Genomic DNA, 17,950 nt, shown 5'->3' on the forward strand with positions numbered 1-17,950 from the left:
AGTAAAGATGTCCCAATTTTGTTTTCTTAATCTTCATATGTGTAGAGTATTTCTTTTGAAGCAGTGACTTTGAATGTATGTTTGAACTATACTACAGATCTCTCCCTAATCACATTCCCTTCTATTGCTTGTCCAATATACCCAAACATAATGGAATTTTCGCTCATAAACCAGTTGAATACTAAAAATTGAAACTTAACACTTTTGCATAATAGAAATTAACTATTTTCCGATGTTTGTGTTATATCTAACTTGATTTGTTTTCTGCAGGACACAGCTGGCCAGGAAAGGTACAGAACAATTACGACAGCTTACTACCGAGGGGCCATGGGATTCATCCTTATGTACGACATTACCAATGAAGAGTCATTCAACAGTGTCCAAGACTGGTGAGTCAGCAATTAACTGTACCTTTTGTTTGTATATACGAACACCAAAGATAGGCAATTCAGGAAGTTGTGACTACTTATGCCTACCCCTTAAAGATTTAGATCACTTAAACTATTAGGGAAGGTCGAACGGTCTAATGTATTATATAGCAAAATCTGTATATTCTGAGTTCCAATCCCGTGTGGGACATAGATCTTCTGTATCCTACTTTCACTCTCCATTTCATTATTATCATTAGTATTAGGAATTAGATTTCTGGACTTTCGGCGCCTATGACCATGTTAACTCGTCACGTGTGAGGGATGACGTCTTTCTGCGATCACACTACTCGAGGAATTCAGAGAAAGAAAGGAATGGGGAAGGAAGAAAGCAGTTTGGGTATATATGTTAGGTTAGGGCGCAAAATTTCCGATCGCCAGGTCGCCATTGGCGACTAGAAATTTAGAGCTGGCGACCAATGTTCGGTAGGAATGGTTTCTGCCTAAACTCACTCGACTGCGAAGGTTCTGTTTCACACGAGAATGATTGTCACTGGGAGAGAGAAAACACGGAATGTGAAGTCTCCACAATGGGCGTGGAAAGTGAAATCTTGACAACGTAATTCGTCCCTCCTTTCTCACCCTCAATCAAAATATTTTGTCTCCATGGGGGAGTTACCTCTCAATTTGTACGTGAGAGATACTGGAGACCATCATTTGTGGATTGGCGAGTGCGTCTGATTTTGAAAGTTTGCGTCCTGTGTTAGGTGCAGCCTCGGCATTTGCCCGTATAAATGAGGAAAACCTAAGTCGGGTGACCGGCCTGAAAATCCTTTTACATTTTTTCAACCAAGGGCTTGTTATTTTCATTCATTTTTCATCTACTCTTTGTGTACCGGTATATGAAATTAAATTTTTCAGTTTTATGCCCCACGGTTAAATTAAAGGGGGCTGCGATTATGATAATGAATAAATAGTGGAATGACGAAAATGGGAGGAAACGGGAGAACTTCAAGAAACGGTATTGGCCTACAATAAAATCCACTTGGCGCGAGTTGGGATCAAACCAAGGACTCCATGCATCAAAGCTGAATAACACTCTACCACTGAGCCACAGCGATCCCCCATCTCATTTAATCTAAAGAGTAGAAACGTACTGCATAAAACTCAAAAATAAAATTTAGAAAAATAAATTACTTAAATACATGTATTTCCGTGCAGATCTGGTTTCTATATTTCAATCTTTGCTACATCTTTGCTTGTAAATATTATTATGTCTAAGATCCTCCCATAATATATGCATTAAATACCTATACTTTCCGCTATTTGTTAGCATGACATCGTAAAATTAACGGTGTTGGATACCGATGCCATCAATTTTTTTTTTTTTTTTAGCACATTGATATAAGCCTGCATGTTTTCTGTAAGATTAACTTCAATTTTAATAATTTGGTGTTAATTGATTTCTGCTTCAATTCTAGTTAAATATCCCTTACATTTCAAAATGAATTTTCATTGTACGTAAATTTAATATTATTTAAATTAAATTTGGTGATTAAACATTAAAATTATACAGGGTGTCCGAGAATTCCCCGACATCTAGGTTTGAGTATTACCGAGAGCAATGTAAATGTAACTTTATTTTATTTACTACATACTATAGTTAAATACTTCCATGTACGAACTATATATCCAGTAGATATGTATGTGTTCCATCGTGTTATACACTTCTTGATATGTTGGGGAACATCTGAGGAGTTATAATTCAATAGTTTCCAACATTTTGACTCAATTCTTCATTTGGCCTGTCCTGACAATGCGAGACATATGACATGATTATGTCCCACTGCGAGTTGTCTGGTGTTATAAGGTCTGGGCTTCGTGGCGGCTAGTTCAATTGAAATGGAGATGTTAGAGGACAACATCCAATTGAGCTGTCTGGAAATTGTTCAGTAAGGAAATCACAACCTGAGTTGGTAAAATGGGCTGGAACCACATTTCGCTACTCCCACACATAATCCAGCTTGCGCTCCATCTCTTGCAAATAATGAGAATTTTTCTTAAAGCATTCTTCTCATGTGAACTGCAATATATCTCATATTCATCTGAAAATAGCACTCGTGAGCGAAACGTGGCATTAAAAAAAAAAAAATAGTCAACAAAGCACGACTGACTACAACACGCTGTTACATGTCGTCAGATGATTCATTCACAATCATCGAGATATATGCTTTCACATGCATTTTTTTAAAAAAAAATATAGTCATGAATTGTTGAACGCTGTATATTCAATTCAGCTACCCTTGTTGCCAAGCAATATTGATTGGAGACACCACGTTTTCTCATGTGTCTCCTTCCTTACGTACACTACGCGGTCTATCTATCACACATCCTGAAGCAAACGACGTTTCTCCCAATCACGTAAAGTTGTTTTGTGAAGTGGCTACTTGCTACAGTAATTTCTAAATACAATCATTACCTTTATCAATGTGTGCTTCGTGTGTGGTCATTCGTGTACCTACACACTACTATTAACAATCCCTCACTTATGTAATTGTAACCACTCATATCGCAATGACTTCACAACTGGAATGCTTCACATGACCTTGAACGCAAGAGCACCAGAAAGTGCTGTGACCGTGAAAGTAGTGTTACCAATGTCCAATGGCGGCTTTAGCGAGTAGGCACGGGCCTACCCAAAAATTTTGAAAAATATACAAACGCTAAAAGATGCAATAAAGAGCAAATATATTTTCCACTATTTATATTAATGGCAGACAATTATTTAACAAATAGCATCAACCGCTACTGTAAAAGTAATTTCGTACTGTCATTAATCAAACAAAGTATATATATATATATATATATATATATATATATATATATATATATATATATATATATATATATATATATATATATATCCATAAACGAGATAGCAGGCCTACCCACAATTAAAATCCTAAAGCCATTACCACAACTAAACTTGCACTGACATTGTTCTTTGAGATACTCAAACCTAGGGTACGTGGACTTACTGGATACCCTATATAAAACAAAATTTAATTTTCACGAAGTAAGACATTTAAAGAGAGTTGAAGAGGAACAAATCAGCAAAATCAAAATAATAAAATTTTAGTTCATTTCGAAGACAACAGAAATATAAAACAATGGGCTGTAAAATAAAGATGGCGCAGGTATTTAACGCTGTTAATATTTTACTGTTTATAATTTATTACATTTAGTAACAGATCTCAAATGTCCAATTCTAATCATTAAGAAATCAGTTCACTTTACGTACATGCAGTCCCTCTGCTGATTAGTATCTCTGTTTTTTGGTTTTCCTGCATCTACTTTCTTTTAAGCTCAGCCATGCTGTTCATGATTGTAAGTGAGCGTCACTGCAGTAATACTGTTGCTATTTTATAGCGTTTTCTTATCGCCTGCTCTTTTGTTTACAGCCATACTAGCGAGGAAACAATTTTAAAACACTGTCTGCGATAAAACAAGAATTCCATTCCAGATAAAACTTTAAAAAAAAAAAAAAACCTTCCTTTTGCCGACACTTCCGTCATTAATGAGTACGTAAGTGCAATAACTCTTCTCTTGACATTCCCTTTCCATAATGAATTAATGAACACTCTTAATCACAAAGTTCTTTTAATTATTTTATATTCTATGTAAAAGTAATATTACAGAAAATAACGTACCCTGTTCTACGAGAAATGTGAAAATCTTTTGCTAGTAGTAGTAGTTCAAAGAGTAAGTATAACCTCATACAGAACCACTGTACGTAATATCGATTTTTAAAAACATCACCAGTGGCGTATTTACGATTTTGTTTCGGGAGGGGCTTTGCTAACTTTCGGGGGGCTTTGCCTGGAAATGTGAAAATTCTGCAAGATATTTCATTTACTTTACTATACTAAGTAAAATTTCGGGGGGGGCTTAAGCCCCGAAGCCACCCCCATAAATACGCCACTGATCATCACTATCATCGCAAAGATTGTTATAACTGACAGATAAATCTTAGTGGTGCGAACCATATGAGATTGTGGTGGACAATATGGTGATCGTGGATTTCTATCCCATTACATTCCATTACCCGAGTGTTGTCCCATTACCTTTCATTACTCATGGGTTACCCCATTGCCTCGTATATTCATATCTCACTAATTCTTCGACAATACTAAAGCATTCACTTGCGTTTCTTATCCATAAGAGCAGTATTCAATATTTTTCACTAAGGGACCCCTTTCCTCTTGGCTAGTTACAAGAGCAAACTATGAATTATATCGTGGATATCTGTATAATGCAAATTTTGATTTATCCCAGAAAGAATAAATAAATAAATACTTTTAGCAAATTAGTAAAACCAATATAACATTCACACCTGATTTCATCATTCATCTGTAGAAACGTGTAACTAAAACAATACTGATCAACGTCTAAGCCAAACATCTTACGGCAGAAATTTGAAATTTGGACAGTGCCTAGGATTTGGGACGCAAGATTTTAGGACATTGGAGTAAGGGAGGATTTTGGAAGTTCGAAGTGTAAAGAAGGAGGGTAAATATGGGTTGCTATTATTCTAGTATGTCCATATCTCGGACTGTCAGAATAAATATACAGATGGTGATCAGAAAAATGGAAACACCTGAACGAAATTGCAACTTACCAGATTAATATGGTGTCGTGCCACCTTTCAGCCCTCAGAAAAGCCTTGATGCGAAGTGGGATGGAGGCATAGAGGTCGTGAATGGTAGCAAGTGGAATTTTACACTATTCCTCGTGCAGGGCATCGGCCAGTCCTGTGAGAGAGGATAGAGGTGGAAATCGTCGCCGGAGTCGTGTTTCCAAGACGGACCACACATGTTCAATTATGTTGAGATCTGGGGATTGGGCGGGCCAGGGGAGGTGTTGAACTTCATCCCGATGTTCATCAAACCACGCTGCAACAACGCCAGCTGTGTGAATGGGTGCATTATCATCCTGGAAGATGGCGTCATTGTCCGGGAACAATATCCGGACCATAGGATGCAAGTGGTCTCCTAAAATTACGACATAATCGTTGGCTGTGATTCGTCCACTAAGTGTGACCACAGGACCAATGAAAACCATGATATTGCGGCCCACAGCATCACCGAGCCGCCGCCATGTTTCACAGTTGGGCGGAGACACTGCAGATTATAAGCTTCTTTGGGCATTCTCCACACATAAACACGGCCCGTGGTTGGGAATAGGGTGAAGGATGACTCATCCGACCATATCACACGTTTCCAGTCCTCAACGGTCCAAGTTGCATGGTCGCGGCACCATTTGCGGCGTGCGAAAGCGTTATGGTCCCTGATGAGCGGTTTGGCCCATGCAACACGACCCCATAAATTCATGTCATGTAATTCGTGGCGGACTGTGATTGTCGAAACAGGGTGGGGAGGTGCTGATTGAGGTCTTCCGTCACTTGCTCCGCAGTGGCACGACGGTTCTGTGTGACAATGCGCTTTAATACCCGGCATGACCTGTCACTCATGATTTTCTTCCGCCCACTGTTCCGCTTCCCCGATGTGGTTTTCCCGTGTGTTGTGTAGGCCGTCATCACCTTCGACACTGTTCCACGCGACACACCTAACACAGTAGCAACTGCCGTCACACTCACTCCACATAACCGCGCACCAACAATTTGCCCTCTTTGAGAATCTGAGAGGTCTCCCATTTTACTCTACCTCCGTCTGCTGCAGCCACTGGACACTGCTGTTCCACTGCGCCTGACGTAGTATGGAGACCGACCTAACACACCACCACCAGCGGTCCGGCGCTGCGGGCGCCACGACACCACTGCCAACCCATACATCTGACGTGTTGCCAACTACAGGTGTTTCCATTTTTCTGATCACCATCTGTATAAAGAAGGTTTTGGTAAACGACATTCCTTAAAAATAGGGAATTCTTACAACACTTTCTTGTGTATAGATCATTTTAATCCCTTTACTTTTCTATATCTCCTCCTCCCTTCTAGACGTTCCCTACCAGGCCTATACGAGTATGTAACTTTTAGTATTAGCAGAATGAAATTTCGTCGCTGGAGTATTTTCATAATCGCCTTGGCATTTGGGTCGGAATATTAAATTTATAACTATTCTTGAAGATAATAACAAATGCAAGTTCAAAGAGACTTGTTCCATATAATTTAGTTTAAAATGTTCAGTGGGCAGATGGAAGAAGTAACTTGAATGTTTATATTGTAACTTTGAAACATACAATATATATTCCATTCAGTGACGTATGCAGAATTAATTCAAAAGGTTGGGGTTCAAACTCCCAAACTCATATCATTACAGGTGTTTATATACATGTCTTAATATGGTACATGTTTTTTTTTTTTTTTTTTGCATATTTTCCTCAAGAGGAGTTTAAGACCCCTAACCTATCTTGCTTACGCCACTGGCACATATTATTACGATCTATCATATTTACATATTTCCTGAAGATTATTAGAAGTAATGAAAAATATGTGAGTATTACATAATAAAAATCATTTGTTCAAAATTTCCACATATTTTAAAATTTGAAACTACGGCAACGCTAATTTTGAAGTAATGTGGGACTTTAGACGCCACTTTACACTTTCACTATTGAACTTCGAAGGAGGATCAGAAACTAAGATTACAAGGCTGATATTTCTGGAGTTCCGTCTGTTATAGAGGAATGAGGAGTGTGTAGTAATTTTAATACATGGAGTTGGCAACTGTGCAGAGTTTCAGCAACTCGCCAGCTATGGCGCTATGGTTGTAGGTTAACACAAATGGCGAGTCGTTTCTAAAACTGGTCTCATGATGAAGTCCGCTCAGTTATTCGATTTCTGTGAACGAAACATGTAACCGCTGCTGAAATTCACTGGCAGTTGATAGAGGTTTACGGAGAGACTGTAATGTTTCGTCAGCATATCGCAGAATGATGCCGCATACAGCCCAGAAGACCATCACGCTGTTGAAGCAGTTTTGTTGGGACATCATCGACCACTCTCCCTACAGCCTGGACCTCACTCCGAGTGACTTTCACCTTTTTTCGCACTTGAAGGAGCACCGTCGCTTTACTTCAGACAGGAGGTGAAACACTTCTTGACAACGTGGCTGAACACGCAAGGACCGGATTTCTACCAATAAGGACTCGATGAGATAATTGCCCCAACCGATATGGAGACTATGTCGAAAAATAACCTAATGTATATACTATCTGTTGGCTGTATTGGTTGTATTAAATAATATATAGGGTCTACATGTTTCACTGCAGGCTTGGTAACCTTACTTTCTGATCATCCCTCGTAGAAATCCTCTCCTAGCCATTTTAGGTAAGTGGGAAAAATCTGCTTTCGATCTGAACACTCAATTAAGATATCAAGAGTTGTCGGGTCGAATTAAAATTATTCGAGGGTCACATTTGGTATAGACGATCTACAGGTTGAAGATTTCTTATCTATAATCATGCTATATCTTGTTATGCTAAAAGTTCAAACAGTTATATTATCGCTTCTATTGAGAAGATGATACTTGTTTTACTCATTGTCAAAATAATCGAAAACACAAGCTTAGAAGACATTCCCTAAGGACAGTCTGTATATTATATTAGACATTTTACATAGACCATGAAATATAGCATACGATAATTGTTCCCGAGCCTTTTTGTTTCGTCCTGTGCGTCTCAGAGAGATTTTCTCCACGTTCAAAGGTCATCAACCTAACTAAACTTTATTTAAAATTGAAGCATTCCACCGAATAACGCTGAACGGCACATTTTGAAATGTATTAAGCTACCAGTGAAATCATACTAACGTGACATAACTGACGTATACAAACTAGTCAGTCATAAGGAAAGATATTGGCTAACTATTGTTAATGTGTTTGCACAATGTTTTATTTGTTTTTCCCTTCTACTCGAAGAAAATATTGTAGGTATTTTCCGTTTCTTTCAAATTCACTGAAAGATGCTATACCGTGTTATTTGCTCTGATACTTCAATTTAACATCTATTTCCATCTCGAAGCGTCTGTAAGCCAGCCCAAATGTCGGGAGGTACAATGGCTTTATTAGAACCATAGTCCTACGTAAGGATGTAGTGGAACGTATATGGGAGTATACGCCGTATCCACTAATATTTTTTGTAATTTATCATATACTCACCTTCAATTCATGAAAGAGCGAGCGTATCTGGGCTGGATATACGCTATATTTTAGAAAACGGTCAAATGTATAACTAGCAAAAATTCTAGCATTACATCAGTGGTTCTTCATTCATAGTACTGATAAATTCATAGTACTGTTAAATAATAATAAAAAAGATCACTTAAGATGTCTGCAATAGATATTATGGATACGATTTATCTGAACAACCCACATTATTTTTATAACTTTCTCATGAAATGATGTCCCGTTCAGATGCATTTCACCCCATATTCTTGGAGAAAAGTTAAACTAAAATGTGTACCTCTTATAAGCTATAAATATTGCATTGAAGGCTAGAAAAGTTAATGTTGTAGATGTGCATTGAATTAATAAATTAGCTTAGATATAAAACTGTAATAGACGTAATATTTTCGAGGAAGCCAATATTTGTAGATGCCGATGCAGTGAAGGAAAGAAAAAAGGAGAACCTATCCGCCGTCGCCAAATGTCGACCGTAAGCGTCCATGAATAATTCCTCCCGTTGCGGAAGACCATGCAGTCACACACACTCACACGTTATGCTTTTCATTTCCTCTACCAAACACTCAAGCAAAAGAATATTAGTTTCTCAACTTCATCCGTTGCAACATCTCGTCAGCTTTTTTTAAAAAAAAAATTATAGAGAACAGCGTAGAATACCAAGCAGAAACGTTGCTGAAATGTTGGTTCCTGATGGTAATAACTCTTTGTTCTGTAAGACAAGTGCGGAACTAGGTAAAATGGATGTTGCTCTAGTTACTTTAGCTGATTTTCAAATAGAATGCTCTACCTCAGAAGCAACATTTTACACTGAATTTACGGAGGGAGTTTCAAGTAGTATATGTGTCACTGTTCGGTGTATGTATCACCGATAGGATAAGGCAAACAACAATAGATACAATATACTATCCGTGACGCCAACCTAAAACATTATAAAATCCCATCTCGAGATGCAGAAAGTCTAGGGTTGCCAACTTTTGAAAATAGAAATATCAGACATCCTCCTGGAGTACGTATACTCTTAAGATTGTGGCATTATTCTATCACTCGTCTAAAAGTGCGAACAACCTGAAAATGATTACTTCACATAAAATTGAGCAATTCGGACTTCGAAATTAATAATTTTAGTAACCTTGGAAATATTTATGAAACTTAGTTATTCCAGTTTCGGTTAAGTTGGCACATGCAATTTTTGTAGTCTACCATCAATAATACATCGTATTTAAAGGAGAAAAGCAAATATAATTGGTAATACTTGAAAAATGCCTTACCAGCTTCGCTGGGGCTGGTAATGCCTCATAATGCCTACACACTTTTACTGGATCTGGATGCATTATTTAATTGTAAGATTAGCGTACGCGGCTTTGTCGTGGGAGACCCGGGTTCAATTCCCGGCGGGGGCTCATGTGGTTCGCATTTCACGAGTATTTACTGTCTCATATAGCCTTGCTGTTAAAAGGGACGTTAAACTCAAAATCAACTCAATTAATTGGAAGATGTAGCTAAGAATGAAGCAGTGCTAGCTGCGCTCTTCAAAGTTTACTCTTGTTGACCTTTAGCAGTTCTGATAAGTTCAGTAAATTCTCGTGCCTTCAACTCTTCAGTAAATTCTCCTGCCTTCAACCCTTCAGTAAATTCTCCTGTCTTCAACTCTTCAGTAAATTCTCCTGCCTTCAACTCTTCAGTAAATTCTCCTGCCTTCAACCCTTCAGTAAATTCTCCTGCCTTCAACTCTTCAGTAAATTCTCCTGCCTTCAACTCTTCAGTAAATTCTCCTGCCTTCAACCCTTCAGTAAATTCTCCTGTCTTCAACTCTTCAGTAAATTCTCCTGCCTTCAACTCTTCAGTAAATTCTCCTGCCTTCAACCCTTCAGTAAATTCTCCTGCCTTCAACTCTTCAGTAAATTCTCCTGCCTTCAACTCTTCAGTAAATTCTCGTGCCTTCAACTCTTCAGTAAATTCTCCTGCCTTCAACCCTTCAGTAAATTCTCCTGTCTTCAACTCTTCAGTAAATTCTCCTGCCTTCAACTCTTCAGTAAATTCTCCTGCCTTCAACTCTTCAGTAAATTCTCCTGCCTTCAACCCTTCAGTAAATTCTCCTGCCTTCAACTCTTCAGTAAATTCTCCTGCCTTCAACTCTTCAGTAAATTCTCCTGCCTTCAACCCTTCAGTAAATTCTCCTGTCTTCAACTCTTCAGTAAATTCTCCTGCCTTCAACTCTTCAGTAAATTCTCCTGCCTTCAACCCTTCAGTAAATTCTCCTGCCTTCAACTCTTCAGTAAATTCTCCTGCCTTCAACTCTTCAGTAAATTCTCGTGCCTTCAACTCTTCAGTAAATTCTCCTGCCTTCAACCCTTCAGTAAATTCTCCTGTCTTCAACTCTTCAGTAAATTCTCCTGCCTTCAACTCTTCAGTAAATTCTCCTGCCTTCAACTCTTCAGTAAATTCTCCTGCCTTCAACCCTTCAGTAAATTCTCCTGCCTTCAACCCTTCAGTAAATTCTCCTGCCTTCAACTCTTCAGTAAATTCTCGTGCCTTCAACTCTTCAGTAAATTCTCCTGCCTTCAACCCTTCAGTAAATTCTCCTGTCTTCAACTCTTCAGTAAATTCTTCTGTCTTCAACTCTTCAGTAAATTCTCCTGCCTTCAACCCTTCAGTAAATTCTCCTGCCTTCAACCCTTCAGTAAATTCTCCTGCCTTCAACTCTTCAGTAAATTCTCCTGTCTTCAACTCTTCAGTAAATTCTCGTGCCTTCAACTCTTCAGTAAATTCTCCTGCCTTCAACCCTTCAGTAAATTCTCCTGTCTTCAACTCTTCAGTAAATTCTCCTGCCTTCAACTCTTCAGTAAATTCTCCTGTCTTCAACTCTTCAGTAAATTCTCGTGCCTTCAACTCTTCAGTAAATTCTCGTGCCTTCAACCCTTCAGTAAATTCTCCTGCCTTCAACTCTTCAGTAAATTCTCCTGTCTTCAACTCTTCAGTAAATTCTCCTGCCTTCAACCCTTCAGTAAATTCTCCTGCCTTCAACTCTTCAGTAAATTCTCCTGTCTTCAACCCTTCAGTAAATTCTCCTGCCTTCAACTCTTCAGTAAATTCTCGTGCCTTCAACCCTTCAGTAAATTCTCCTGCCTTCAACCCTTCAGTAAATTCTCCTGCCTTCAACTCTTCAGTAAATTCTCCTGCCTTCAACTCTTCAGTAAATTCTCGTGCCTTCAACTCTTCAGTAAATTCTTCTGCCTTCAACCCTTCAGTAAATTCTCCTGTCTTCAACTCTTCAGTAAATTCTCCTGCCTTCAACTCTTCAGTAAATTCTGCTGCCTTCAACCCTTCAGTAAATTCTCCTGCCTTCAACTCTTCAGTAAATTCTCCTGCCTTCAACTCTTCACCAAATTCCTGGCGCGACAGGTCGATATTAAAGCGAATTATAAGCTCTGCTTTAACCATATTCATCGACAAACGGTTCCTGAATAGGACTAGTGAGAGGAACATTACCGGACATTTAACGTCCGGTTTTGAGGTCGTACCGGACACTGGACTAAAAGGTCAAAAATTGAATTGTCTGGTAAAATACCGGACGGTTGGCAGCCCTAAGAATATCCCATTTTATGTTTGAATTTCCCTCGTTGTACTAGATAAAAATATGATATTCAAGAAAAAACTAAACTTCTGTGTGTTACTCACTTCTTACAATATCTTAAATGAACCATCTGTAAATTTGGACCTTCTATGTTTATAACATAGTTCATGAATAAAATTTTTCCTTAATCGAAAACTAGTATATTATGTTGTGTGAAACAAAAAGTCGATATCACGGCTTTAAGCAGTCAGCTTGTACTGAATGTAACGAAACTGAAATTTAAAGAAGAAAAAAAAAATTCTGTTCTCCAGATATTTCCAAAATGCTCAAAAATTGATTCCTTCTCGTTTAGCATTTTACTTCATTTCTTTCATTCGTTTGTTTATTTCCGTATTTTTATTTTATTTTTGTTTCTTAAATACCCAGGCACAAATGGTGTTCCTTAGAGCCTTTTTTTTTTTAGCACCACATATAATTAAGCTCACTCCACAAACCACTTACATGCACTTTGTCAACAGCAAATGGAGACTTCGCGCAAAGACTTTGAATTTGATGATCCATATTAATTTCACGCTTATTAATGAATTATTATGTGTGTTTTTCCCTGTATATCATTGTGTTCTGCTTGATGTGAACTATCGATTGTTTAGGAATGTTTCATCTTTGTACAATATTATACTATTAAACATAAATTTTAAGTTTAAGAGTTAATCATAATTTTGATATATATATATATCGCATTAACTATGCTGCAAAAATTAGAAAAATGTATGTGGCGTAGGTAAAACGTAGGTTACATGCATAAATCATGTAGTTTCTGGACTTAAGGTACGATTATATGTAACTTTCTGCAGTTATATGTAACATATAACTTAAAACGTATGTTTTATACATACCTTCCATTTAAATGTTCCATCTATAAATACTTTTCGTATGAAAGAAAGGACTATATAGGATACCACCTATAGATGGACATATATAACATATAGCTCACATACCTAACACATGTATCCGTATGCAGTATACGGAAGACCGTAAGATATCAGACATTTTTAACAGCATGATGTAACATCTAAGCAGGAAAAAGGTAGTACTTATGTAGCAAATGGATAACGTATGTTCCGTACAGATTTTCGTAGTAAACATATGGATTCCGTATAGTTGTACAATATACCGATGTCCGGATAACGGATTTTTCTCAGTGAGGCATAGTGTTTCATTCAAGAAAAAAATATTCCGGGGAGAGTACACTTAGTATTCGGAGGGGAACATTATTTTCACCTGGTACTATTCTATTTATTATTATACAGTATTATAGACGTATTATTTTGGTCTCCTCCGGGGGCACTCTCTGAACTCCGAGAGGAGAGTGCCCCCCCCCCCAATAAAAAAAGTCTGTAAGAAACACTGGTGAAGTGGTGTCATAATAACAAGCTTGATGAACGTATATAGTTCAGTTTCACTTTCATCTCAATAGATGGCGCAGTTATCGTATATACATTTTTTAGGTTTACAAAGAGAAGAATAGTTTTTGTTAGTTTTATCGAAATTACACTCACTCATTCCATTTCAGTTCAAGGAGATCTATTGATAAATGTTTGCTAATAATCCAACTTAATAATTCAACTTATATTGTTGAATTAATTCAAGTCAGTTCCAAAATTATATTCAAATAACAAAGGGCAAACGTCTCAGTCTGTATGTCATTTTAAATTCCAACATTAAACAGTAATGCTAATAGATGTCGCGTCAGAGCTATCTCTTGCTTGTATAATGAAATTCTTGAATAATTGCATAAATGTGGTATGTCGTTTGGGCTTATTGGTGAAGCTGAAAGATTTTTTTTAAATGTTAAATGTAAAAAATTAAAGCTCTTAATCAAGTATAATTTTAACTTGTAGAGTAGAATGTAGGGTAGGTCAAAGGCTTGAGCGGGACAACTTGCAAACTCATAATGGTAATACTATTTTCAAACAGCATGGGAACCATGGCCTAGAGCTAAATGGTACTCACCAGGTTATGGCTTATGTAGATACTGTCAATCTGATAGGAGATGATATGAGGACAATAGAAAGAAATGCAAAGGTTTCATTACACGCCTGCAGTGACATGAGTTTAAAAATAAATGCAGAGAAAACTAAACAGATGGATTATAACTGCAAATTATAGATACATTAAAATATCAGACAATACTTTCGATAAAGTAGATTCTTTCAAATATGTAGAATCAACATTAGCAGACCAAAATTATATCAATGAAGAAATTAAACGTCAACTGAAAGAAGGGAATTCATGTTATTTTTTCAGCCCAAACTCTTGTCTTGGCGAATTTTATCGAATAATTTGAAGCTTAAAATATATAAACGACAATTATGCCTGTTCAACCGTATAGTTGTGAAACGTTTAGTCTGCAAAGAATGCAGACTAAAGGTATTTGAAATGAAAATTCTGAGGTGAATATTTAAGCCCAAGAGGGACACGAATGGGGAATGGCGGAAACTTCAAACAAGGAACAGCATCATTTATACGGTTCACCTAACATTGTTAGGGTCATTAAGTCTAGCAGGCTCAGGGTCGCAGTGGCTCAGTGGCAGAGCATTCACCTCTGGTGCATGAGTATTTGGTTCGATCTCAGATCGCGCCACATGGATTTTGGTTGTGGACAAACACCGTGTGCGTGGGTTTTCTCGGAGTTCTTCCATTTCCTCCCACTTTCTTCATTCCACCATTTCCTTCATTTTTCATCAGAACCGTCTCCTTCAGTCTAGTTGGCATAAGTGGGACGTAAAACTTAAAAGATTTTCTAGGAGGCTCAGGTGGGCAGATCATTAGTCAGAATGGAAGAAAGTAGGAACGCTTTCAAAATTTTAACTGCAACAAATCGGAAAAAGATGATTAGGAAGACCTAGGCGTAGGTATAAACTGATAACTTTATTTCAACTACTTTTGAAGTTGAAATATTTCTAAAGGAGACATTCCGGCAGGATTTATATCTTTCCTAATTCGGAGGTTAGTGTACACCTATTACATCCGGATATAAATTTGCGTGTAGTCGTGCTTAAAGGGTTAAACTGTAGTTGAAATTGTTTAATAAAGAATTCTGAATATTTGGTAATATAAAAGTTACGACATTTTACTACATTTCCCAAGACTTTAGTTAACAGAAACATGTTCACTCCGAAATAGAAAGGAAAGGAATAAAGCCATGCTCTGCTTACCATAAGATTAGTGGGATTCATCTTTATTTATTTATTTATTTATTTATTTTGAATTACTGAAAAAATGCGAACAAAATGAAAAAAATTCTCAGAGATTATTTATTGCATTAGTGCTGCTTCTGAAACTCATTGGAGCAATTTGAAGAATAGTATCATTGACGCACACATTTCTCATAGAAACTTGTTCCGGTTGGTAATCGCACTAGGAGCAAAGTTTGAGAAAAGAGGAGCTTATGTTTCTGTATAATCTCATTGTAAATTAATTTGGTCGGAGATAGGACTAATAAGACATTCGGTCGGAGATTGGATGGTCGGTGCTTACACTAATTCTATAAAACGATAACTATTAAACCATATTGTTCTGTATGATTGTGAAACATGTTTGAAAACAAAATCCTGAGGCGAATATTCAAACTCAATCGGAATGGGAATGGGGAATGGCGGAACTGGATAATATATATCGTTTACCTACGATACCTACGATTACGTAAATGATAATATACATATCGTTTACCATTGTTAGGATCATTAAGTCTTTGAAATTCAGATTGCCAGGTCATGTAGCTATAATGGAAGAAAGTAGGAACGATTTCAAAATTTTAACTGAAAATCCAATCAGGAAAAATATTAGGAAGATCTAGGCACGGATAGGAACACAATATTGAGATGAATCTCGCAGAAATAGGAATACAATGTAGAAACTGAATCCAGTTGAACATGGACAGAAGTCAATGGAGAGCATTTGTGAATGCGACATTGACCTTCAGATTCCATACAACATAGAATTTGTTAATTAGTTAAATTTAATTACGAACACACGAGTATGATCAAATCTTAAGGTGCATGTAAAGTCTAGCAGAGTCATTTCAGATTTTGCCAGGAGGGAAGCAAGATGCTCTCCACTGACATAAGAATTTCACTTTTATATTAACTTTACTAGCCTTCAGCTAGCTAGGGACTTCGCCTACGGATCTCAGCATTTGCTCAGCCTACGATCTTATTTCTCATATCCCTAACATATCTTAAGGATTTATTATAACAGTTCCAACCGCCACCATTTTTCTTTGTTTCTAAAAGAAACATAAAAAAACACTTAAACATTTCTTTGATTAACATGTTTCTACTCTGAAGGGATTTCGAGTTATGGTCATGTTATTTTAACAATTACATCCCTTATTCATTTCTCTTACCGCATATTTGTTCCCTTCTAGAGGAAATATCCAAACATATTGAAATACGTCTTCAATTAATTTAAATGAAAAATGTAAATACCAGAATTCATGTTTCTAACTTTAACAAATTTCGAGATATGGCCACCCAATTATAATAATTATAATCCCACCCTTTCCTTCCCACTTTTTTCCCCTTCTAGTGGAAATATAAGAAAACTGTGAAACATGTTTTAATTATTTTAAATGAGAAGTCCATGTATCGAATTTCAAGTCTCTATCCTTAAGAGATTCCTAGGTACGGATATCTTATTATATCTTATATTCTTCCTTTCTAGGTAAAATATATTAAAAAAACGCTGAAATACATGTCCAATTATTTTAAATGAGAAGACCACATACCAAATTTCATGTCTCTGACATTCAGAGATTCCGATACATGAATATTTTAAGATAATGATTGTCACCTTTGTTTCCTTCCCTGACGAATTTCTAAAAATCCTTCCTTAATGGGACCTTACATCTCAAATCCTATGCCCTGTCGAAATTTCAAGTTTCTAGCTTAAGCAGTTTGGCCTGGGTGTTGATCAATCAGTCACTCAGTGAGGACTTCTTATATACAGAGTAGTACAAAATCGATTAAAAAATATAGACTTCTGAAACTCGGAGAGGAGGCAATTACCGCTAAACGAAAGATTTAAGTAGTTTATGCAATGCCCCCCATCTTGAAATATCACAGAGCGTTTTGTGTATCTAATAGTAGTGATGTTATTATGCGATGTTAGCACTGAACTAGTCAAGTTAGGCTATTGTCGTTTGCTGGAAAAAATCAAATGCATAGTTGGCATACGTGTGCATATATGAAAAAATGAAATGAAATCTTTAAGTTTTACGTCCCACGGTTATGCCGGTTAGGCTAAAGGAGACGGTGATGATGAGAGATGAGTGAAATGGTGGAGTGAAGAAAGTGGGAGGAAACGGGAGAACCCCGAGAAAACCCACGAGCACGGTGTTTGTCCACCACCAAGTCCACACGGCGCAAGCTGGGACCGAACCACGGACCCCAAGCACCGGAGGTGAACGCTCTACCACTGAGCCACCGCGCTCCCCACGTGTGCATATAGTTTACAGGAATCACCACTTCAGTTATGGTGTGGTTGTGGTTCGTCAAAATTCTGTATATTCTATTTCGCCGGGAATCGTAACTCGTACGTACTTGTAGTAAGCAGAGGGCAGAAAGTCTATACTGCCAACCAACGAGTTACGAGATAATTCATAATTACACCATATATTAAAAGGAATAAGTCTTTGAAAATCAAGGATTATTATTATTAGTAGTAGTAGTACTTGCCACTGAAAAATAATTTCCCATCTCCGCCTCCAACCCAACAACTGGAAATCCCCTCTGCCAAATATATAC

The 17,950-nt window shown here is 37.4% G+C and overlaps 1 protein-coding gene across 8 annotated transcripts in view; it reads left to right on the forward strand.

The window, feature by feature from the left end:
- Nucleotides 1-17,950, forward strand: part of Rab3 (RAS oncogene family member Rab3) — a 356,244-nt gene that overhangs the window by 307,721 nt on the left and 30,573 nt on the right. For all 8 annotated transcript variants that reach the window (XM_081742738.1, XM_081742741.1, XM_081742740.1 and 5 more), the window contains one exon: nt 271-389. In XM_081742738.1, coding sequence (XP_081598864.1) covers nt 271-389 — 119 coding nt within the window. The remainder of the gene's footprint in view (nt 1-270; nt 390-17,950) is intronic.

Source organism: Thermobia domestica, chromosome 16 (assembly GCF_964235325.1).
Source record: "Thermobia domestica chromosome 16, izTheDome1.hap1.1, whole genome shotgun sequence".
In the NCBI taxonomy this organism is placed as follows: Eukaryota; Metazoa; Arthropoda; class Insecta; order Zygentoma; family Lepismatidae; genus Thermobia; species Thermobia domestica.